At 40.1% G+C, this 24,238-nt stretch overlaps 2 protein-coding genes across 2 annotated transcripts in view; both read left to right on the plus strand.

Moving 5' to 3' along the window:
* GUCY2C (guanylate cyclase 2C) overlaps nucleotides 1–7,615 on the plus strand; it is a 44,222-nt gene extending 36,607 nt beyond the window's left edge. The window contains exons 21-27 of the mRNA XM_054631904.2: nucleotides 546–704; nucleotides 2,091–2,283; nucleotides 2,681–2,855; nucleotides 3,792–3,890; nucleotides 4,664–4,758; nucleotides 5,377–5,453; nucleotides 7,240–7,615. Coding sequence (XP_054487879.2) covers nucleotides 546–704; nucleotides 2,091–2,283; nucleotides 2,681–2,855; nucleotides 3,792–3,890; nucleotides 4,664–4,758; nucleotides 5,377–5,453; nucleotides 7,240–7,414 — 973 coding nt within the window. The 3' untranslated portion in view covers nucleotides 7,415–7,615. The remainder of the gene's footprint in view (nucleotides 1–545; nucleotides 705–2,090; nucleotides 2,284–2,680; nucleotides 2,856–3,791; nucleotides 3,891–4,663; nucleotides 4,759–5,376; nucleotides 5,454–7,239) is intronic.
* A 2,666-nt stretch (nucleotides 7,616–10,281) lies between these two features.
* Nucleotides 10,282–24,238, plus strand: part of PLBD1 (phospholipase B domain containing 1) — a 38,118-nt gene continuing 24,161 nt past the window's right edge. Inside the window, exons 1-3 of the mRNA XM_054631772.2 lie at nucleotides 10,282–10,418; nucleotides 16,827–17,046; nucleotides 23,528–23,611. Coding sequence (XP_054487747.2) covers nucleotides 10,337–10,418; nucleotides 16,827–17,046; nucleotides 23,528–23,611 — 386 coding nt within the window. The 5' untranslated portion in view covers nucleotides 10,282–10,336. The remainder of the gene's footprint in view (nucleotides 10,419–16,826; nucleotides 17,047–23,527; nucleotides 23,612–24,238) is intronic.

Genomic DNA, 24,238 nt, shown 5'->3' on the forward strand with positions numbered 1-24,238 from the left:
GGTTAGTAGGCTTGAGTCTGCAGGATTTTGTGAGTAAAATTAGCCCTGGGGCTGTTCATTGTTCCACTGTATTCTTTGGTCTTCTAAACAGACAGCCCCAAATTGTCTTAATTCTTCTGCTGCAGTCCCCATCTAAACATTATGTGCAGTTTTCTACCTACTATTTTTAGCTTCTTCTCAGAATCTGAGCTTCCCAGTTACTTTTTATAAATGAATGCTCCTGGGTTAACTAAGGTAATCTGGAATAGACAATATTAGCAGATTGTAAAGTAATCTGGAAGAGACAATATTAGGTGATTGAAGGGTGCTTTAAGAATTACCAGCTCCAACTGACAAGTGTGGATTATAGCTTTCAATTCATCTACATAAGGCCTCCAAGCAAGCAAAAGAACGATGCACTTGAGGCACTTTGCACTCTAACTACAGGGAAGTCAAACACTGGAGAAGTTGTCTGCTGCTGCTTTTTGGCCTCCTTTTAGCTGCTCTCAACAATGTCCATCTATCAGTCTTTCTTCTTGACTCCTGTGTAATTCTGTTATTTGCAGTAATTTCCATGGCCAGACCAATGAAAGCTATATGGATACCCTGATCCGGCGTCTACAGCTGTACTCTCGGAACTTGGAACACCTGGTGGAGGAAAGGACAGAGCTGTACAAAGCAGAGAGAGACAGAGCAGACAGGCTTAATTTCATGTTACTTCCAAGGTAACTGGCCAGGAGGATTTTTGCTGGCATTTTATTTACATACATACGATTGTTGCAGAGTAAGGGATGGGATTAATGTTTATGTTCTATTTTCTTCCCATCTAATCTAATCCTGAGAGAAAAGAAAGAAGAAGCAGCTGTCCCTGAGCTGCCCTGAGCTCTCCACTCTATGGTAGAGTTTCATGCCAAGATGGTATTGGGACCCATTATCTTGCTCAACATTTCTTCATGCACGGGATCCCCCTTTCCAGCACAAGCCTCTCTTTCACTGCCTTCCAGGGAACACGGATCTACAGTGATCCCACATCACAGAGCTCTGCTCTGCTGGTTAGAAGGAGTGTCTTCAGCTAAAGAGCACTGAGTGGAGTCCAACTTCAGGCTGGGGTTTAGCAGTGCAAGAGAGGGGCTGAGGTTGGCTGGGCCATAATGGGTTAGATGGATTCTCTGGAGTATGCTATAGGATAAGTATTATTGACATTCTAATATTGGCAATACCAGTAATTTTGGTATTGCGCACATTTGGAATAGTAAAACTATCCTGGTATGTCATTACTAGTTTAAAGGGTATTTCAGTAGTCAAGTTATTGATTTTATGACTCATCAGCAAAAAAAATAAAGTAAAAAAAAAAGTGTGTGTTGAATACAGTTTTTAGGGAAATCAGGAATGATCTGGCTGTATAGATAGTTCAACAAGGAATTCGTGTCTCCTTCCACTCTTTGTTGTTCCTACCAGTCTGTTACCATTTCATTGTAGAGGAACACAGCATTGTGCAAAACCTATAATTTTCTGGGTCTCTTTCAGTTCTTCTCTTCTTGTATCACCACTGGGAACAGATATTTCCCTGGATTTAGAATTGCAAGAAAAAGAAGGTCCCTCTTGAATAGACATTGACTATCATGGTATTGAATTTTTCTTCCATAAATTACCAGACTAAGATACCTCATCTGAAATCAGGATGAGTTGATGTAATTATTATAATGAAATTACTGCTGGGAAAACAGAAAAATATGTCTGTTCTTACTTATTGTATGGGTAGAATGTAGTCTACATATCAGGAAGTTCAGAATTTCAGTTTTAAATTTGACTCAATATCCCTGTTTCTGACCTTAACCAAGAAGCTCAGTTGCCTGGGTCTCAGTTTCCTCATGACTAGTCACACACTTGGATGTTGAAAGTCTGTAGTGCATTAATTACCATTAGTAAGTGCTTTGAGGTCCCTGGCTGAAAGGCATTATGGGCATCTAAAATGTGATTACAATGGCAGTTTTCAGCAAACTATTTAATGTTTCCTACACAGAAAGCAATACTGCAATTAGGTTGCATTAAAAAATACCTTTAATAGTAAACCCTAGTCATCTGTGTTCCTGCCTTCTCTATTTCCACAGGCCAGTAGTAAAGTCTTTGAAGGAGACTGGCCTAGTAGAGCCAGAGCTGTTTGAAGAAGTCACAATCTACTTCAGTGACATTGTTGGCTTCACCACGCTCTGCAAATACAGCACCCCTATGGAGGTGGTAGATATGCTCAACGATATCTACAAGAACTTTGACCACATTCTTGACCATCATGATGTTTACAAGGTGATTAGCTCTGTACTTCTGCTAATTTACAACCAGTGGACACACAAATCAAATTGCATGATGTGGTGGATTTGGGAATCTGCCTTCTAAGCAAAGCAAAAGAAAGAAAACCAGGTCATATTTAAATGATTACTTCATTTAAATATGCTTTCAGTGTGCCTACTTATACCAAATTTCCTACAGTGGGTGGTCAGACATTCATTAATTGGAATGCTGGGTATAGTTATAAACACTTATATACCCAAATGATGTCAGCTACCTTAAACTAAAAAAATCCTGTTCTCGGGGAAGACATGTTTAGTCATGAACAAGAGGATCTGATAAAATCTTTCTGCTTTTAACTAAAGATGTACTCTTCTATGTCTGGAAATAGTGAGTTCTGATTTTATTTCCACAGGTGGAGACCATTGGTGATGCTTACATGGTGGTGAGTGGTTTGCCGAACAGGAATGGCAACCGGCACGCAGTGGACATCTCCATGATGGCTCTGGACATCCTCAGCTTCATGGGATCTTTTGAACTGAGACATCTGCCAGGACTGCCTGTTTGGATTCGCATTGGAATTCACTCTGGTACACAGTAATGCTACATCAACAGTGACAATGTTGTTGCCTGGTTTTGCACAGAATTAACACCCATACAAGACCTGGTAATACGCCATACACAGTGCTGATACCACAGCACTCCTCATGAAGAATCAGGTTGAAAAAAACTGTTCATAGAGGAAGAGTAACAGAAGTAAATAAGTCACTGTTTTGCTCCTGCTGCAGTGAAATCGCCCATAGCCATTAATTGACAGCCTAAGTCAGTAGCTAGCATGAGCAACAGCCACTGTTCCTGGTGTGGTTAAACCAGTTGTATCAAATAAGCCTTCACAGATTATTTCTCTCTGACTGAAGTGGAGATCAGTCATGGCCAGCTATGCTTATCTAGGCAAAAGATGAAAGCCTGCATTTTATGCTTTTGGAGGCAAAACTTTTTTTGAGTCTGTGTGGGACTTAATGTTTTAATTTACCTATAAAAATACTTTTTATCAAAGGGGAACTCCAGATAGTGCAACAACTTTGGGAAATTCCTCAACCACTTCCACACCAACTGCCAGGGGAGGAACACATCAGAGAAAGTGACTGAGGCACTGGGAAGCCTCTTGAGGCACTACTCTTCACCCTTGCAAAATAAAGCTTATTCTGTTTTTCTCTTGCTTCCAAACGTGACAGTTAATAAATGTACTTATTTTTTTCTGCACAGAAATTCTTCTTAAATACAATTAACACTGTGCAGCTCTGTCCTTTTTATTATATTATTATATTATGCAAGAATAACAGAGCTAGGCTTGGTTTGTAGTGGGAGACCACAAGATACTGTGGGAAATGAGGTAGAAAGTATTGCCATTGGTGAGGAATGCAGAGTTCCCTCAGGCATTGCAGTGCTTTGCAGCAATGAGACACGTGCCAAATAAATCAAGTCTTTTGATTCACCCTTTTTACCTCTCTGCATCCCATTTGCAGGTCCGTGTGCGGCTGGTGTGGTTGGAATAAAAATGCCTCGTTACTGTTTGTTTGGAGATACAGTAAACACAGCTTCGCGGATGGAATCCACAGGCTTGCGTAAGGAGTTAATTTTAGCTGTCAGTGTAACAGGACCAAAGGCTATTGGTTAATTTGTGACTGAAGTGTCTGTTTCCAGATGAGAACAATATATTATCAGCTTGCAGAAGTTTTAAAGATAAAGAAGCCATATTTGTTTTGATTATCAATTATTTAATTGTCCAAAGTGACAGTGGGCACTTCACTGGGCAATGAAAGTTGTTCCCTGTTCATGCTTCAGTGCTGGTAACAGGGAGTTTGTAGGCTGGTTCACTGCCTGAGTTCCTTTGGAAGATATGATACTTATGTGTCTGGAATTTAATTTTACTCTATGAACCATAGATTTTAGTTTGACCTAGAATTGTATTACAGCTTTGTTGTGTAAATACATTGACTCTGTATTTTAAGTTGAAGCAATTATGTCATCAACTTTACCATTAGGGAACTGTGGCAAGAGCCAGTTTTTCCTCCTTCTGCCTAGTGTCTTCACATGAGCATTCCCTATATAGGTCACTCACAATTACTCTTTTCCCTTTTGACATCTAACTACTACAGATACCATTGTCACCTGTATTTCAGATCAAGGGCTGTACCAGCTATTCCTGCCTGGATATGCTCTGTAGTGCAGTCAGAGTTTTCATACAGCAGTGTAATTGCTTCTCATTTAATCTGGCTCTCAGAATTTATGATGATAACAATTGAAGGAGCTTCTGTTATAGCACCAGTTTTCACATATGCTTAATATGTGTGAGATGTTTCCAGGCTGAGCTTTCATTGTCTCTTTATTTTTTTAGCTTTAAGGATTCATGTAAGTGGTTCCACAATTAACATCCTGAAAAGAACAGACTGCCAATTCCAGTATGAAGAGAGAGGAGAAACGTATTTGAAGGTAACCTTTACCATGTGCAACCATGGACACAGAGAAGAGGAATTTTAAAAAGCATTGAATAGCTGAGAGTACCCCAGAACTCAATTAACAGCTGGGGAACAAGGATTACTGATCAAAATAGGTATTACGGTCTCTAGTGGTTGAAGACACTTCTATAAAGTCAATTCAGGCAATGAAAAGCTCCCTAATTCATAAATTAAAGCAACATAAAGATGTGGAGAATAAATGAAACATACCATGTGGAACAGAAGATTGTAGAATGAAGTCATCTGCTGAAAGGGAAGCTGAATATTAGTGTTAATTTGTTCATGTTCTAATATCTACCAATCCATTTATTTCAATCTATTCTATTTGTCTGTCCTTGAGAGATGATGGCAGGCAGCACAGCTCACCTCTCCCACAGTTTGTGTCTCAGGTCATGGAACAAGGAAGTGAGAGTGCAGCCGCATCTGCCCCATTCTCCTTCTTCTCACATCTAATTTGTAATCCTTTGCTGTCAGCATCAATTATTGAAAATAAGCAAAGGCAAACATGGCAATGTGCAAGAGAGTATTATTTAAGTAAATTAACTACAGGAAATTGCATTCTAATCCCAAAATTGTGCTTTCTCTTCTTTAGGGCAGAGGAACAGAAATTACCTACTGGTTGACGGGTACTGAGGACAAGAAATACAATCTCCCAACACCTCCTTCTGTGTAAGATGGTTTTTTTATGTGAAAAGGGAGAAGAAGTTCCCATTCTTTGCACTTGTGGATCCATTGAATTTGCCTTCAGTTGTTAGAGGCTTGATAGTGTATATGCATATAAACATGTAAATATTCATTACGTGGGACTGTGTGTGTGCTGAAGGTTGTCTATATAAATGTTTGGCAGCTTCTTTGCCTTGGAAATGTTGTAAGACTTACAGGACAAGTTGCTAATGTGATAAAAGCAAGACATGGACTGGAAAATTAAAAAAATAATATTCCCACAAGTTTAGTCCTAGTGGCACCTGTGTGTCACACTACAGGAAGAGGATAACCATAATTGAGTGTGCAGCTCTGTTGTGCCTGTGAACTCTTGTGGAGGAATTTGTAAGAGGAAACTTGCAGGATTTCAAGCACTATTCTGCTACAAGAGGTGGACAAAGTTACTGTAGTACTGCACAGGAATAAAGCCTTTAAAAATTAAACAAGAGATTACTTTCTAACATTTAGAGAAGTTATCAGTAATAAAAAAATATGAGGTTGATGTTTTGGAGCTGAGCCATCATTTTGCATTAGAATTGAATAAAATGTAGCAATAGTGGAAGTGATGTTTTTGAGCAACTATGCAAAATTGAAGTCAGGAAAACTTGTTGCATTTTCTTAGGGTATATTTTGCATATAAGTATCTTTTTATTTCCTGCAAACTCACTAAATGTGGAAGTTCCTCATTTTCTGCTCTTAACACCTGTGTACAGTTGCTCTTCAGTAAGTGGGAATTTGTTGCCATCTGCTTTGAAATGACATTGTTTCCTTACAAATTGAAGTAATGATATTGCAAATTGGTGTTTGCCAGATACATGGGGATCCCTTGTCCTGAAATGCATGAGTAAATGTTACAGCTTGCTCCTACTGCAAGTTTTGAGTCTCACAGTGTGTCCTTTGCACAAATAAATTTCTCAGTCCCTAAGAGAAAAGAGGAGATTAAGTGGAATATGAGGGTTTTCTCAGGGCATTTACAAAACAGAAATAATCAAATTTTTAATCTGCTACAGAATCTCATGAGCTTTGTTGTTTTTTTAAATGGAAAGTACAAGAGTCTGGGCTGAGCAGGAAATACTGTCAAGACTACCTCATGATACATCTCTTTTGTAAATTCAGAACTGTTTTTTTTAAATTAATATGATCTGTTGAGACTATCAGAATTATTGAATTGGCAATCTTCTGAAATTCAACAATTTAAAGTACCTCTTGAGCTGTATCACACGATGCTTTTGTTTTCACTTCTTCATATATGATTGCCCCTTAAAAATTGTCATATGTGGGGTACTCCAGCAAAAGCCAAATATACTGAAGAAGTTTCTGAAACAATGGCAACTCTATTACTGAAGGCCACCTGAAGTTGAATAGTTAAAGTCCTGGTGCCATAAAGTAATGATATTGAGAGCTGGTGTCATAAAGTAATGATATTGAAAGCTACAAACTGTTTTGATTAGGATTGAATCTGTGTCTTCCTTTTCGTGCAAGTGATCATGACTTTTTAAGGTCAATAATGACACAGCTACAGACCTCTTGTGCAAAGACACTGATCCATACTATCTGGAAAACTCACATGAAAATCCTTCTTCTGTTCCTAAATTCAGAACCTGAATTTGTCCTGTCCCCACTTTTTATCAGTAGTGTGTGAATGACATTAAGATAAACGTGGGAATAGAAATGTTTAAAAATCTTTGGGGACCTGAGGATCACCAAAAACATGTGAATCACTGAATTTTTTTCCCCATCCTGTTGATTTTAGGGAGAATCAGCAGCGGTTACACGATGACTTAGCAGAGATGATAACCAACAGTCTTCAGAAAAGGGAAAATGAAGGATCCAAGGCACAGGAACTTTCGCGGGTAGGTAGCCACCGATCAGGTACCCTGGAATACCTGCAACTGGTCAGCACAGAGAATTTCACCACTTACATTTAAAACTGGATATCTAGCATGACTCAAAAGCTGCAGCAACTCTCTGGACAACTTCATGTGGAGGCTGGAGGCTTGTAGACACAATTAGAGGAAAAGAAAACACCTTCTCAAGCGTCCTTTTTACCATCCAACCTGCTATCAGTAAATCAAACCACTCCTCACTGTAACATTGAAATTGTTGGATGACTTTGTTAGGACCCATGCAGCATGATTTGAGGTAAATGAAAATATTTGCACTTGAGTCTGGAAAATAGTGGGGGTTTTTGTTTTAGTTAGGTTTTTTTTAAATTGTGATAGCCTGTTCAATAATCCACTTCTGAAAATATTCACAGGAAAACCATAATTTGCCATGATCTTTAGATGTTGTATTTAATTTGTAATTTTTATGTGAAGAAAGATTTGGTGTATTATATTTGAAAATATAATTAAATATATCATATGTAAAACCTGATTATGTTGCTATTTTGTTTCTTCTGCTATTTTCCTCTGTGTTTCACATGCTTTCTTGAATCAAGCTGACTTTGTTCAAGAGACAACACTTCTGTTATTTACATTGGGAGATTATTCCAGAAGTATGGTTTCTAAAGTTTAGCTGAATCTCCTGGGCCTGAAAAATGAAACTCATTCATGCAAAACAAGACACTTTCATATCTTTTCACTACTTCTGTTTCTGCCCCCAAACCAGAAGTGAAACAGAAATTAAGGAAATAAAATTATTTGGATTTCTTAACCTCAAACCTTTGCAATTCAACTTTTGGATGCAGTTTTACTGTAAAGCAAATTTTACTCAGATGACTCATTCTTCAACTGACACCATGGTACTGGTCTTAATAAACAGCTTTAACAAGCAACAAAAGCACAGGGGTCATATGTAAAAGAAAATCAGCATTCACATGAAGAAATAACATCTAGTGAGTGAAGAATATCTGCTTTTGCAAGGGCCTTTTGTGCATTGTTGGCTTTCAAAGCAGAACTACTTCCACCATTGTCAAATATTGGTCAGTATTCAACAATAAAACTGGTGCAAAATCATTCTTTTATAGTTTTGAACACCATTTTTGCTCAACTAAATAACATAAAAAGAATTAAAAGAGAGCAATCCAGTTGCTTCTGTTTTTTCTTTCTAAGAGAAGCTGGCTTTGTAAGAACACACACACGTTAAAAGGACAATATAGATGTAAATAGATCTGAAGTGAAAGATTACTGGAAAAATTCAATAATGAGGTTCTGTAGGGCTTATACTCTTATCTAACAGATGGATATTCCTACACTCAGGAACATGATACAGACAAATAACAGAAAGTGTGTACCCAACAGTCACAGCTTTCACATGATATGTAACCAATCTGAAACTCAAACTGGCATTAATACCATACCATCCTCAGTGTCCTAATGGAAACATTCATTGGGGTGAGGATAGAAAAAAAATCCCACAAACCCTGATGTGCTAAAACTGGTATGTATTGAAAAGAGTATGAGTACAATAAAAATATAAAGTCAGCTATTTCCTACCTCGTGGTGCCAATCCACAAGCTTTGTCTCTATGTCTTTGTTTTTGGGTGTGACTGCTGGGCTACTGGGCACTGCTGGGCTATTCTGGTTGTTGTGGCTGGAACACTCAGCAAGTGGAGCTGTATTGTAGTGACAAGCGCTGGACTCGTCAAGCCTGAAGATGACCACTATGATTACCCCAAGCAGAGCTGTTCTGATCTTTGAAGTGATACAAGTGACCTACCTCCTCTTTTTAAAGAAGAATTTTATGGGTTCCTTGACACCCCTGAGATACAAATTATTTTAGAGCATGTCTGCTGACATTGATTGAGAAAATTACTTTAAAAAAAGTGCTTAGTTTTCAGCAGCCCTTCTCTTTCCAGTGTTCTTCAGACAATATAGTTTGTATCATTTTGTGAAGAGAAATAGTTACCTTAGCAATGAGTTGATGGACCCATTTTCTGGTAGATTTCTTTTTCACATGATTCTGTCCCTGAACATATCTGTTACCAACACACCACAATAAAATCAACATTGACTACTCTTTTAAAAAATCCTGGTTTCTGGTTTGAATGTCTGTTTTTTCCTTCTCTCTAAGTGAAAAGTAGCCCAGAACAAAGCGGTGATAGGTATGGAGGGATCCCTGCAGCCTGGGTGCTCTTACCCAGGGCTTGGGGCCAAGGCTTGCTACTTGGCCTGAACTGGTTGGCATGTGATCGTGTTATATAGGGCTATTACAGGCACCAGTATCAAATTCAAACTGTCTTAAACAATTACTGAAACACAAAGACCCAATAATGGCCCTTTTCAGATAATGGCAGAATATCCAACACTGGGTGAGACAAAAACGCAGTGCCTCAAAATGGTCTGAATCACGGGTGCAAAGGAAAACCCCGAGGAATGTTGTCTCTATCTGAAAACTTTAGGAAAAGTTCTATCCCTCATTTCTTCTGCTGGGACACACACAGCAGTTACTGTTTTACAGGGCTGAAAGCTGCCCTTCGCTGTCGTTTCTCATGCTGTGATGCAAAACGCATATTTTGATAAGGCATCGCCCAACTCCTCTTGCTTTCGCCCCTTCAAGGTTAATCACCCTCGGGAAGTCCAGGGGCGCCACAGGCACCTGCCTGGGGACCCGCCTTCACTACCCTGCGACGCCGGACCTCGGCCAGGGGTGATTCCCACACCTCAGCCAGGCCTTGGGGTCTCCAAACCCGTATCGGAGGAGGAAAGATTCCGCCGCTCCCGGGGCACATCCCGGCGGCCGGCGCGGGGAACAACCGTCCCCGGCAGGGCCACCTCCAGCACGGGCCGCCGCTGCCGGGGCGGGCGCCGGAGGAGGCGGGGGCAGCGGCGAGACCTGCCCTGAGCGAGGGAACTTCTTAAAGTCCCGCCGCCTCCCGGCGCTCGGAGGAGTCGCGGGGGAGCGGCGGCATGGCCCGGGCGGGCGGCAGCGTGTGCCGCTGCTGCTGCTGGGCGCTCGTCCTCCTGTGGGCGGCGGTGGGCGGCCGCGCAGGTGAGGCGAGCGGGGGCGCGGGGGGCGGCCGGCCAGAGCCCCCTCGCCGTGGTGGGGGGGACGACAGGAGTCACAGGGGCTGCCCCGCGAGTGTTTCCAGGCGGTCGGGAGGGTAGCCCGGCCCGGGCTCGGCTGCGGCGGAGGCTGCAGCTCTCCCGGGGTACCGCCGGGCTCCGCGCCCCGCCCGTGGCAGCCGTGCATCCGCCCCGTGCTGCCTGGGACGCGGGTGCGAGGCCGCCGCCACGGCGGGACCCCGCAGGCCGGGCTGGCTCCGTTCCCTCAGCGGCTGCTCCGCGAGCACCTCGTGCCCGGCGGCCGGGCCGGCGCGGCCGTGCTGCCTCGTGGGTGTTCGGTGCCGGCGCTTTCTAAACATGCTCCCAGTTCCCAGAAGGGGCGCGGGGATTTAAACTGAGGATCCAACAGGTGGTAAATTGCCTTGAGCTCCCAGCCGAGCTGGTTTTCAATGTCATATGCAGGCACGGGAATCGTTCGGGATGAAGACTTCGTTGTGGTGCTGTGGCCTACAGCGTGCTGCAGCTTGTGACTAGCAGAGTTTTAGTGCTGCCTTGTGGGGTACAGGTCATGGTCTGTGCTTCAGCGCTCATACGGAATCCCAGAATGGTTTGAGTTGGAAGGCACCTTAAGGATCATCTTGTTCCAACCACGCTGCCTCGGGCAGGGACAGAGTATCTCACTCTTGTGCTGCTTTCAATAAATTCTGAAGGTTTTAAAGGCTGGATTTGGTGCTTATCTTCCAGGAATTTCCCAGTTAATGTATGAAGTGCCGCAAACCAAGGAGAAATTCATGTAACAGTTGTTTCAACGTGTGCAAAATATTATAAGCATATCGTTTTGTGGGCAGTCCTATCTCATCTTGCAGACATACTGTCAAAACCTTTACCTGGATCGGCAAAAACTTCAGTTAGGAAGAGGAAAGGGAGGGTCAGCTGTAAATTATCTAGAGGAAATGAAAGGAAGTTTAGGCTATGAAGTAGTTTCATCTAATGCCCAACTGATTTCTAGCATCATAATTGAGTTACTAGGAAAGCTACAAAGGAGCAAATAGAAATGCCTTTAGGCTATTTAATAGAGTAAATGGCTTTCAACATTGTGAATTGTCTAGATTCCATTGTTTGGGTTTTTAAAAATTGGTTCATTGTTCTTTAGCACTTTGAATGCCTTGAAGATTATTCATCATACACTTTGGAAAATGTTTCTAGAGAACGTTCTTTAATATGACTTAAATTGAGGTGCTCTGACATTAGTGAAGCTACTTGTTGAATGGCTGGTTTTGTTTCCTCTGGGTGACCTATACTAGGTACCTATAACTGTTTTGGCAAATTTGCTGAGCTTTACTAGTAAGTATCCTTGTGAACATGAAAACCATACAAGACTCTGAAACTCTTAACTGATAGGTCACATTTGAATATTACTTTTCACTGATGTAAGCACAAATCAAGGCATTAGGCTTCAAAGGACAGGCCTTTTGGAAGCAAATTGAAAAATTACTTAGACCCAAAATGCATGAGGAAATAGGATTAATTAAGGCCAGTAGAGTAGAAAACACAAATAGCTTATTTTCAGGCAGATCAAGAAAGCATTTTCTCCTTTATTTGAAAATTACTGGACTTTGTTAATTTCTTGTGGGGTTTAAGCTAATCTCTAAAGAAGCCCTGAAATATTTTTGTTTTGTAATAGATTCCAGTCATAACCATATATTGAAATCTCCCTTGTTTAGAGTTATACAGCCTTTCAAAAATAGTTTAACTGCTGCTTCTAAAAAAATAAACACATGGATAGGCAGGGTCAGAGGAGTGTCACAAAGATGGTCAGAGGGATGGAGCACCTCTCCTGCAAAGGCAGACTGAGGGAACTGGGGTTGTTCATCCTGGAGAGACCTCACTGCAGCCTTCCAGTACCCAGAGGGGGACTATAAAAAGGAGGAAAATGGACTTTTTATACGAGCAGGTAGTGACAGAACAGAAGGGGTAGTGGTTTTAGACTGAAGGAGGGCAGATTGAGATTAGTTACAGGAAGAAATTCTTTACCATGAGGGTGCTGAGGCACTGGCACAGGCTGCCCAAGTAAGTTGTGGATGCCCCATCCCTGGAGATGTTCAAGGGCAGGTTGGATGGGGCCCTGAGCAACCTGGACTAGTGAAAGGTGATGAGGCCTATGGCAGGGAGGTTGGAACTAAGTGATTTTTAAGGTCACTTCCAAACTTTAACATTCTATGATTCTATAAAATTTTTAATGGAAAAGTAGGTCAAGGTCTTTCAAATTAAAACATTGAACAGAAACACCCTTATTATGGTTGACCTTAAATATTTAAATGCTATACTGTGATAATATAATCTTTACTACTGAACATTAGTTGTAGGTGAGGGTAGGTATACTGAAATCAAATGTGCAATTTTGTTCTAAATTTTTTTGTATTTTGAAGTGATGCAAAACTAGTTTTCGGTGAAGCAGGAGAGCGCTATCTTCCCTATTTAGTGGAAAGTTTATGGGCAGAATCTATGAAGAACACCTCTACAAAAAAATAGCTTCACATTTGGAAAGCCACAGTTAAAATTTAGTAGTTAACTACTGGTTTCCTTAACTACTAATTTTTCATATTAGTAGGAGATGCTCACAATTGTTAATTTAGCTTGTTACGTGTAAACCAACCAGTGTTCCATTGCTTGTGAGTTGGCTTGCTTGGCAGACTAAGGAAAAATACGAATATTATTTCTCACCCCCAGACCTTGTAGTTCTTTCATCCAGCAAGGAAAAGAGCTTTACTCATTTCTCAAATTATAAAGTCCAATAACCTAACTTGATATATATATGTTTTAAAAACAACTTATAGCTGGGAAAGCCTAAGGAAAAGCAACTGTTGCATATTGCCAAATAAATCTTACTGGTGTTCTTTATACATGCTAGGTGTTACTTTTTTGGCTCTAATTTATCTAATAAATATTACTAGTAGTGTGCTTGTTAGATTGTCTTGGGCCATCTCCATACTGCTTTTCTTTCATTTTTCATCTTCTCTGTCAATTCTGCTTTTTTATTGCAGATTGCTGCTATTCCTTCATGTCTTCTTCACCATCTGCTTTTCTTGTGTTTCATCTCATGCCAGTCCTCTATCTTAGTATTTCCTTTAATTGCTTGTTTCATATTCTAATGCACATGTATGTATTTCTACTCTCCAGCTGCCACCAAGTAAAAGACAATATACTGTTTTAACATAACTTTTGAAATGCCTGTACTGAGCCCAAAAGGCAGAGAACAGATTTGGTGTTTCAGCTTAAAACCCAAAGGGACCGCTACCACCTCCTATTTTCCTGGCTGAATACCCTTTTCCCATTATTTAGAGAATAAATTTGACAGAAAGCTGATATTTCTCACTTGCTGTACAGCACTCTCCCAGCTGTAATCTCTGTTTCTGGATCTATATTTGGGAAAAGGGTTGATGTATCTTTAAAAGGAGGCAGCTTGAAGGAAGGCTCCTCCCAGTCCCCCTTTCCTGCAGAAAGGAGAAGAAACTCTTTTCCAGGCTTATTCTGTCATTGCACTTCTGCATATCTCTCTCCCACCCCACTGGTCGTTGTGGTGAAACTGCATTGCTGATGCTGTGCAGTTCTCCTGGCTGGCTCATGGAGGGGAAGGATGATTCCACTGGCCCACCCCATCCCCCAGGATTTTGACTTGTTCATTGCCGTAGATAGTGTGTGCTTTGGTGTGTTATTGAGGTTATTCTAAGCAACACTGTTGTGGAATAGTTAGAGATTATCACAGTCTCTGATTTGTTGGAGTTCTAGCAGGCTGAACATTTGGAGGTCTTAACTTTGGTGATGAAAGGATGAGTTGTAGGTTCATGGAGACATTGCAATTGCTTTATATGCAAAAATTGACCAATATCACTGCTGGGATAAGAGGTGCTAGGGCTCCTCTCTCACCCTCCAAAAATAAATGTAATATTCAAATTCAAATATAAATGTTATTCAATAGGAAGGCTTCTGTTTTCTTCAGAACTCAAACAGAATTGTTTGAAAATGTGCACATGTTTCTGGTATATCTGTATTCCATATTATATTTCTGGATGGTTTTCTTGGCAAAGGCAGTCCTGCTTGTTTAGATGAATAAGAATAAAATTGTACCAATTAGGTGGTACTAAATGCTTTGATTACATTGTAGTGTAGACAGGTTTATAAGCTTGTAGTTTTAACTCCAGCTGCAAGCTGAAATGAGTCAATCAAAAGAAAAAACTGTAATGGGAAATAGTGGTTTGCAGCACTGTTGTAAAACTGTAACAGCTACCTTGATGGTATTCCTTTAAAGGCCTCTCAAGGTTTTTTGCAAGTTCTCCTGTGATTTGATGTTTCCCCTTCTCTCTCATTGGCTTTGAGTCCTGGTTTTCTTCAGATTAAATTTGTCATGTAGGGAAGCTGGGACAGGGCAGACTCCAGGGGTAATTCAAAAATTTGTTTGGACTTTTGAAAATAGCTCTGTGCGTTCCTGCTCTGGCAGAGCATAAAACAAGGGAACCCAGCCCACTGTGCAAGTACCTGTGTCAGATGGGTCTGTCTGGCTTTGGCATCAACTTTCTTTTCCAAAGGAAAGCAACAGCTCTTTTGCTTTAGGCAGACACAGCTTCTGTATAGGTCTAATAGGTAGTCTGACATCACTATTTAGTTTGCAGGCACTAATAGCAATACCCAGCTGCCCTGATTCCCTTTGAATTCCAGCCACCTCTCCACAGCCTCCTGAAGAGATGGAAAGATGGTCATGGTTTGCCTTAGTTTGTTCTTTCTCTTTTTATCTGTTCCTCAACATCTTTGTTTACTGTGCAAGTAGTCTCTCCTCTGCCCTGCAATGGGCTTCTTGGTTGGAATCAGGCCTCCCATTTATTGCTGGACAGACAGAGTTCTGCTCTGACCCCTTGCATCACCCCCTCACAGAACTTCCTTTGCCCTGACTTTTTTGGTATATAAGCTTTAGCTTTGTAAGGTGGTCTTTGGCTTTCATCAGTGATGACCCCTATCAGCCTGCTCTTCAGTTCACAGATTTTTCAGTCTGAGTGATTCCCATGTTTACTTTTAATCTAAATAGCCTCAGTACCTGGCAGATGAAAAACATGTTTTTAAACACTGTGTTCCAAGTCCCTGAATTACTTCATCTCTGAATAGACTCATGTAACAACTTCTTTTCATAGAATGTGGAAAAAGCAAAGTTCTTTCACTACTAAGATTCTGGTTCTGCCAATGCATTTACTGTTCCCATGAGAAGTGCCTCTAGTATGTCATGAAGACTGACCTGGTGCAGAGTGGTACAAAGCCTAGCTGGAGGCTGGTAACAAGTGGTCTGTGCCAGGGGTTGATACTGGTCAGCATCTTCCTTGATGACCTGAGTGATGGGGCAGTGTTCCCTCAGCAAGTTAGCTGGTGATATGCCAGAGGGCTGTGCAGTCATTCAGAAGGACTGTTTATGAATTTATCCCTTAAAACTTTTCAAATGATTCTTGGACCTCTGACATACAATTTTTAAACTCTTCCCACAGTGATGTAGTAGTGATTTGATCAGTCATGCATAGAGAGCTGATGTAATCACAGCCCCTCTTAGAGAGAAGTCAATTAGAATTGTAGTGTGTGGGATTTTTTTGATGTTGTTGGTTTGGTGGTTTGGTTTGGTTTTTTTTTTTCAGAAAGCAGTTTACCTTGCTCTTTGTTCTTCAGCTTTGCAGGATTAAAACACAAGTAATCAAGAATGTTTTTTAAAACAGCAGTCCAAATGGAACTCTGAGAAGTCTATTCCCCTCCTTCCTGTTTGTATCATGCTTGGAATCAATTCTATTTCAGATGCATGATAAACACTGTGTACCTTGTAAAGGATTGCATACCTGCTGTGCTTTTGTCTTTAAGTTTGTGATCCACTGTGTCCTACTGCTTCTGTTATGTCATCTCAGGAACTGGTTTAGAAAGCTTTTAGAAGTTTTTGAATCTTTAAGTGGAAAATGAAGTCAACAGTAGTTTATAATCCTTTGCAATTCCTAAGGCATGCTGTCTTCTAAAGTTGCTTTTAATAAGATTTGTATAGCTTGTCTTCTGGGCCAGGTAAGGAAATACTTCTCAGAGTTTCATGTCAACACTCTGCTATGCTGGAGCTGTACACTGAACGAGTTGTAGAAAACTTCCAGAAAAATAACATGAGAATGTTTAGCTGTGAGCTCTTGTAAAACTCCAGTTAGTCCTTATGCCCTTTTTCAGTATATTAGCATTAGCGTTGATCTCTGTAGTAGAACTAAACCTGATGGAAAGCTGTGAAATTAACTTTTTAAATTACCAAAATACTGTCATGACATTTCAGTATTGCATAGTAAACACCTCTTATATTTGTTTCCCTTGTCTCCTTTCTCCTCCACCACAGAACTCCGCTATGCAACTGTGTACTGGAATAAAGCTGAAAAAATACTTCAGGTCAGGAATATGCTGGACAGGAGTGGAGATGCTTATGGCTTCTACAACAACAGTCTACAGAAAACAGGCTGGGGAGTCCTGGAGATCAGAGCAGGCTATGGCTCGCAGACCTTAAGCAATGAAGATATTATGTATGTTGCTGGCTTCTTGGAAGGCTATCTCACAGCTCCGTAAGTACCTCAGGAAGCAACTCAATTCATCGCACTTCCAGTGGATTTCTGTACTTGTGAGGTTTTTTGGTTGCTTTCATTGTCCTAAATTCCTTTCCTTTTAAACTAATGATACATTTTGCATCTGTGTGGTATTCTTATAATTAGTAGCAGGTACAAAGTATAGCTTCTTCATTATGGGATCAGGATGTGCCCTCCCCTTCTCATCCTGCAGCATCTCCCAACACCTTGGTGGGATAGATGGGTATTGTATCTGTATTACTGCTTAAGTAATGTAATCACAAAATAATGTAAGTGTAAGGAAGTGCATAAGGAGTAGCAAAAAGTGTGGTCATTTCCCCAGCTTGTAGTTTGGTGGCTGATAAGGCAGTTGAGAGCAGCTCAGGCAGGGAGAAATGTTGCTAGCAAGGTCTGCAGGGCTTCCTTAAGGATGTTTTTCAGCAGATAATGTCAAGAAACTGCCGGAGAGCAGATACTGAAACTTCACAGCATGGGGAGTTGTCTTGGCCAACTTAAAAAAAACCCAAAACAAAACAACAACAACAAAACCCCAAAAACTATAGGCCTGAAGGCAGACTGGGGTGTGTCTAGAAGGGGTAGTGTTCTCCTGAAAGCCCTGAGGGACTGAGCCTTTCCCACAGCGCACATGTATGAAAAGTGAGAGAACTTTATACTTGTTAACGAATCCAGTGCAGGGGTTTTTTCCTAAAATAAAACAAATAGAAAAATCCATAACCCCAAAAAATAGCCAACCAAAAAAATTAATCAAACTTTGTTCTTTCTGTGGCGAAGTTGGAAGACAGAGTGATATTATGAAATATTCCCTGATAGCAGCTGGCGGTGCTAGGTTTGACTTGATGATCTTAAGGGTCTTTTCTAATCTTCTAAGTGATTCTGTGATTCTCTATAGCTGGTGATACAGCTAAGAACATGACACGTGGCTTATTGTTTAACAAGCTCCATCTTTTGCTCTATCAACGTATTCATAGGAAGAGAAAAATGCCAAAATTCTGATGCTGGGAGGAGTTTGCAATGGCTGCTGTGACTTGACTTTTTGGCTTCACCGGTTTTGCTTTCGGAATACTGAAATAAATACCCATAGTCTGTGTTGCACAGGCCAGCAAGGGAAGGTTGTCTGCTGAACATTTGTCAGATACAGCTGCTGGACAAGATTATATTCATTTAATTAGTAGGATATTTTAAGATCAGTTAATATTTATGGATAGTTCTCTGGGCATATGATAATGTGATTCTCTAGTAGGTTTTACTGGTGAGGCACCTAGGTCTCTGGAAGTGTATAAAGGAAATTCAATAAAGTAAGATTTATCAATAACAAAACACTTCTGAGGGAGTGAAGGAGTCCTAAAATTCATAGTACACAACCTGTACTCCAGACAGGAAAGGGAATTAAGCTCATGAGAGATGTGTTATTTGGTATGAGAAGTTACTGCCTTGCCCTGTTTGGCCAGTTTATGTAAACTATCCCTAAATCTGGGGAATGCTAGCATTACATCTAGAATATTGTTAAAATTGGGTATTGTTCAACACATTTTTTTCCTAAGGCTTTACCTAGGTGTGTTAATCAATAGGTGATTAAGCTTAAGTTTTGTCATAGCACAGGTAGCCCAGTCCATGTTAAGCTCAATTAGATGGCAAGTAGTGCTGTAGTAGGAACAACTCACACCCTTTCCTCTTCTGCCTCCACAGTAGATTTATGTGTCTTCCTGGGTTTTAAACAAACTTAAGTATGTGTCTGCTCCTTTTTATGTGGTTTGAATCTGAAACAGTGTCTGCAGGGATTTATCTGATGTCTTATTCTAGGCTAACTTTTGGAGGAAGGAGGTTTTCTCCCTTTTTTATTTCCATGTGTGTTAAGTGAAGATTCACAGAAGTGAAGTTACCCAAGTTGTTCTGCTCAAGGCTTTTGCCTTCTGCAGGTTATGTGCTTACTGAGGTTGGTTCCTAGCCCTGGCTGCTGTTACTCTAGGGCTAAAAGCTCCAGCACTGAGTGGCTCTTTGTAAAGAAGTGGATGTAGCAGAACTAGTAATGAACAGAAGTGAAGCTGAGGGTTTGTATTAATATGGAAAAGTATGGTTTGAGACTTAGGCTTTTAAGCAAAATGGGAAATTCAGCTGTTTGAAAGGAGATTAAGTGCAAGAGTGGGTTAAGATGCAAAATCAGAAGTAGCCAAAGTCTGCCTTTTCTGGGGAGACTTTTTGAGAAAATCCACCAAGAAATCTCCTGGCAAGTGCAAAATCTGAAATTGCTTGCTGTCAATAAAATGAGTATCAAATATTATACATACTGTCTGAGTTTAATTTTTTTGGCTATTTCTTTGCCCCACTGTCCATCTGTAACTGCATTGCAAGCGCCTTTCTCTCTGTGAGTTACAAACAAGTTTTTTCTGTCAGGTTGTGTAAAGCTATTTTGGATAAAGAAGGCTTCTCCAGAAGCTAATACCTTCTGAAAATGTTTCAGGTAAGGAACAGAGATGAAATAGTGATATACTTTCTTGACCCTTGATAAGACAGAGAACCTGCTACTTCAGGTTTTAGCTGCATGACCTTGGTGGGTTTTTATTTGGCAAACTGCAACTAATGAATCCTTTTATAGACTGTATTTGCAATTTCTTAAATTGCAGAAGTGAGAACTCCCTGAGTCTGCAGATGTTAAGATTGCACTCAGAATTCCATTTCTCCTTCATCTAGCTTAGAAATTTAGAGAATCCTCATTAACATGCAGGCAGATGTTCTTTCTGTGGAACAGTTAAACAAGTCTTCTGGAGTAAAACTGGGAAACAGCCTTTCTCAATCAGTAACTCTATTCCCATCAGACTGCCTGGCCCATTTAGCCTGTTTTAAGGAAACTCTAGCACCATCACAACTCTCCTTAGAGAAGGTGTCTCTACACACTATTGTTCTACTTTTGCACACATTAGTGTCCACAGCTCCAGCTTCCCTTTTAAGTTCTTGGTAAGAACAAGGGAGAGTGTAGGTACGTGTTTAGCTTTGGGGAAGGCTTTATTTGCATTGTCAACCACTTAGCTGCTGCAGTGAAGACCCTTATGTGACTTACCTGTACAAGCACCTCAGGTCGTTCAGGCACAGCCTTCCAATGTGAAAACATGGGGTGTGCTTGGTAATTGAAGAGCTTTTTAATACATGGCTACCTGTAGTCTGAACATCTCCATGGTCTCCAGCTGTCTTGCATCCATATGTTGTAAAGACTCCATGAAGCAGACCCAGGGTGGCTCTTTGCAGAAATCCTAGAAGTTGTGCTCGGAATAGCTCTGATGTGATGCATTGATAGGATGGAAATATTGGTGCCTGAACCCATGTTAAAGTACAGCTTCCTGCAGAAGCTGTTGGATGAGCAGGAGGTCCAACTTGGCCTGCAATTTGGAGACCTTCGGGAATTCTCAGCTAGCTCAGATCTCACATTACTTGTAGGGCATGAAGGAGAGTTTCCAGACACAGCTAGGCCTTTAGCATATAAGCAAAAGAGTGATAAAGTCTCTCTCTGAAAAGTATATGCCTTGCCTATAGTAGGAACCTAAACAGTCTGTAAAAGAATGAGATTTTAAAAAAAAATCAAAATATGAAACATGCTAGAACTGTTTTATCTTGGATTACTGGGGCATAATTAATTTCAGCTCTAACTGTATAGGTCAGTGGTAGAGAAAACAATAGTCAGACCAGTTTTCCAGTGATGGCAGAAATGTAAGTCTTCTCTAGAGTATGCTTCATCTTCTTAGTGTTGACACCTGATTCAGAGTATGAGAGTATCCATATGTTTTTAAAATGCCTAGTTAGACATTGGATAAATTGAATCCTAATGTCTGTAGTGTCTGGGGATCCAAGCACTTGTTTTTATCCCAAATCTCTCACCTTTCTGCAAAGTCCAGTCATATCATCTGGCCAAGGAACTTGCTCTGGCTTTCTTAGGTATGAATTTCCTTTCCCCATTTCTAACAGAGAAGTGTTAATGAGGCCTGACTTTACTTAGTGGCAGAACACATCTAAATCTGTGACATTATTTTAAATCAGTTCCAGCTGGGACATGCCAGGTGCCTAAAAACAGCATTTAAATTTGAAGCAACGTTAATTTTACTCTTCCTCATATAGCCTCAGCTGACCGGAGTCCTGTCGTCTTCCTTGCTAATTTAAAGAAGGAGGACTCTGCTTTTCTGGTTTTAGGTTTGGAATTCTTGTCCCAGATTTGCAATTGCCTTGTGTTTGGCTGTAGATGTAGTTGCAAAGCCTTACTGTAGTGATCTAATTTAATTCAGAGAATAATGCCCTTGCAAAACACACAAGCCATGCACATAGAAGCTTTGTTAAAGAAAAAAAAAACAAACCAAAACTGAAGAGAGCAACTGGGGGAAAAATTCTTGATAACCTTGATCATTAAAAAAAAATAATCAATTCCAGGAATTGTTTGTCCTCTGTTAGCAAATAAGAGTGAAACCATTAAAGAAGGTGTTTTCAGTCACAATTCTAACCTAACCCAGTCTCTACATCAGTCATGACAGCTTAAAGATACTACTGCTGTAAAATCTGCATAACCTCTGAATGCAGAATAGAGAGTAGAGCTGATGGTTGAGTTGGAAGCCTGATCATTTGTCCTGGCTTAGGCAGTGGTTAGGCCAGTATCCCAGCTGGATTTTATCTTCCTCATCTGGCTCTAATCACTAAATTATCATCTGCCAGATGGACCAACCTGTGCTATTTGCTCCTCTTTAGTGACATGAGAGCTCTGATTTCCAGTATAGAGTATGTTTTGTATGATTTCTAGTATAGAGTATGTTTGTTTTTAGTTCCCTTCCTAAAATTACTTGGGATTTTTATTTGCCAAATTCTCTGTGAATATGCAGGGGCGGAGAATATTGATCTGTTTCTCCAATTTTCTTGCAGTCTTCTGGAAGTAGATTATGATATTTTATGTTGTCTTGCTTTACATGGGAGACAGAAAACTCTAGAACTAAAAATTGTTGCTGCAGTTTTGTGAGAAATGTAATGGTGCAAAGCTGTTGAATGCTCCCCTCTTGTCCCAGCATCTCCCTTCCACAACTTAATTCAATCTACAAATGAAAACAAATCACATTTTTGCTGGATTACTGTTTTGCCTGAACGTGTGAGACAATAAGATTTGATTGTCAGAATGGTACCAGAACTGAGATAAGAAGCAGCAGGATCATGCTATCAAATTCATGCAATTGTCTGGGAATGGGGCAAGGGACAGAAAGAGGGAAGAAGAGGTCAGTAGATGATTCTGTAGTCATCAGCAAACCATTCTCTCTATCTGTATTCTTTAATTATGCCCAGAGGGAAACTGGGAAGAACTCCTGTCTGCATCCCTCCCAGAGAAAGCTGCTCTCACAAGTTTTATTACAGGAATTTTGCCCTGCTGGCATATGCTTTCCTTGAGGCTGGTATCTGTTTCTCAGTGCTGTTTTCTTTCTCTCAGCACTTGCTAGAAGATAAATGTACTGATGACGGATGTAATTCTATCTCTATCAACTCCAGACCTCAGTGAAATAATTCTCTGCTGATGTCCCCCTTTTTTTTTTACAATTTAATCAGTGACTGAAAAAAATGTTGGTTAAGTTTGACTCACATTAAGAGAAATGTTGAGGTTTTATTTTGGCTTGGATCAGACAATTACATTTCAGCTAAAAAGGAAGGGTGCCTTTAATTCTGGGCTCCTGAGCATTTTTTTAACAGTTGATTTCGTCTTGAAGTACTTCACTTCAAGAAAACAAACAAAAAAGCCCTAACCAACAAGCAACAAAGCCTTTTCAACTTCTGTTTTTAAAAGTTAATGTGGATAAAACAGCTAACTGAATTCAACAACAGAAAAAGCCACAAGAATTTTGGTCTCTATGAAGCTGAATCTATTTAGGACTGCCATGAGTGGGAGTTTCTGTGGTAACATGTAGGATCATTTTATACATGCTTAAAAATTGAGATATTTAGCTTAAACAGAAAGGAACATGGTTACTGACAAGTAAAACCTGCTAGATATCATGCTGAAATTCTCTCTGAAGAGTGAAATGAACTGAATCAGCAAATTATATTACCTTTGCCTCTGTGTTTCTTGTGATTCCAAATAGCATAGGTCTTCAGAAAACTATTTTTGTTGTGCTTAAATTAATGTGATAATGCTTTCAAGATGCTTCTGGCCTACAATTATTCCCTGAAGGTGCAGTTTTTTTTATGAAGTAGTTCAATCTCATTCTTGCTTATCTTCTTTCCATTGTGCAGCAGTTTGAGCAGACATTGACAAAGTAATTTATTTTAAGTCACATTTTAACAATCCTTTTGTGTTACTTTTGCTCTTTGTCATGCCCTGGAGTGTTTTCTGTGAGTAGGAAAAACTTACTTTGTGGACTGTGTTGCTTTTGCTGTCAATGCATGTTAATTAACTGGTTGGTAAACAGAAGATGCAAAGGAATAACTCCTGTTACTCTTGTTCTTTCAGGCAAATGTATGACCATGCTGCAAATATGTATCCACAGCTAATTAAGACTCCCACCATTCGAAGAGGAGTTCAGAATTTTATGGCGTATGTATTTATTTGCTAAAAATAAATCAATCAGAACTTGGAGTTGGAGTATGACAGAATTTTCAACCTTTTTTTTTTCTCTTCCTATGGGCTGAGGGAAGCATATGCTTCCTTTCCCTCTGATTGAATGCCATTATTATTAAAAGAAATTCTAAATATACATGAAGAAGTACATATACCCTTCCCTAATTCTGATTCTTTCCAAGAAATGTTTAAAACCATTGCTGCCAAAGGGTGGGAAAAATGTCAATGAATTCTGAAGGTCATTCTAGTAAAATTCCTTTTTTGCAAAGTTGATATTTTCAATATTACACTGAACAGTAGTCTCCTAGCACCTTAATCTTTTTAGCATTGTGTATCCTTTTCTTCTTCTGTTAGGTTAGTATTTTATTCTACCACCAGTGTAAATTCTGTTCTAATCACAAAAGTTGTGATTCACTTTTCACTTTAATTGTAAAAAATCAAAAGTAAAAAAAAAGTGTAGCTGCTCGAATAATGCAGCTACACTGGTGGGGAAACTACAATAGGAGAAGAACCAGGCCAGGTACTGGGAAACTCAGCTATGATTACCAATTATTTTAATCTCATTAGGCTTGTGTTTTTATTCCATTACAAATACTTGTGTGA

The sequence above is a fragment of the Agelaius phoeniceus genome, chromosome 5 (assembly GCF_051311805.1).
Source record: "Agelaius phoeniceus isolate bAgePho1 chromosome 5, bAgePho1.hap1, whole genome shotgun sequence".
Taxonomy (NCBI): domain Eukaryota; kingdom Metazoa; phylum Chordata; class Aves; order Passeriformes; family Icteridae; genus Agelaius; species Agelaius phoeniceus.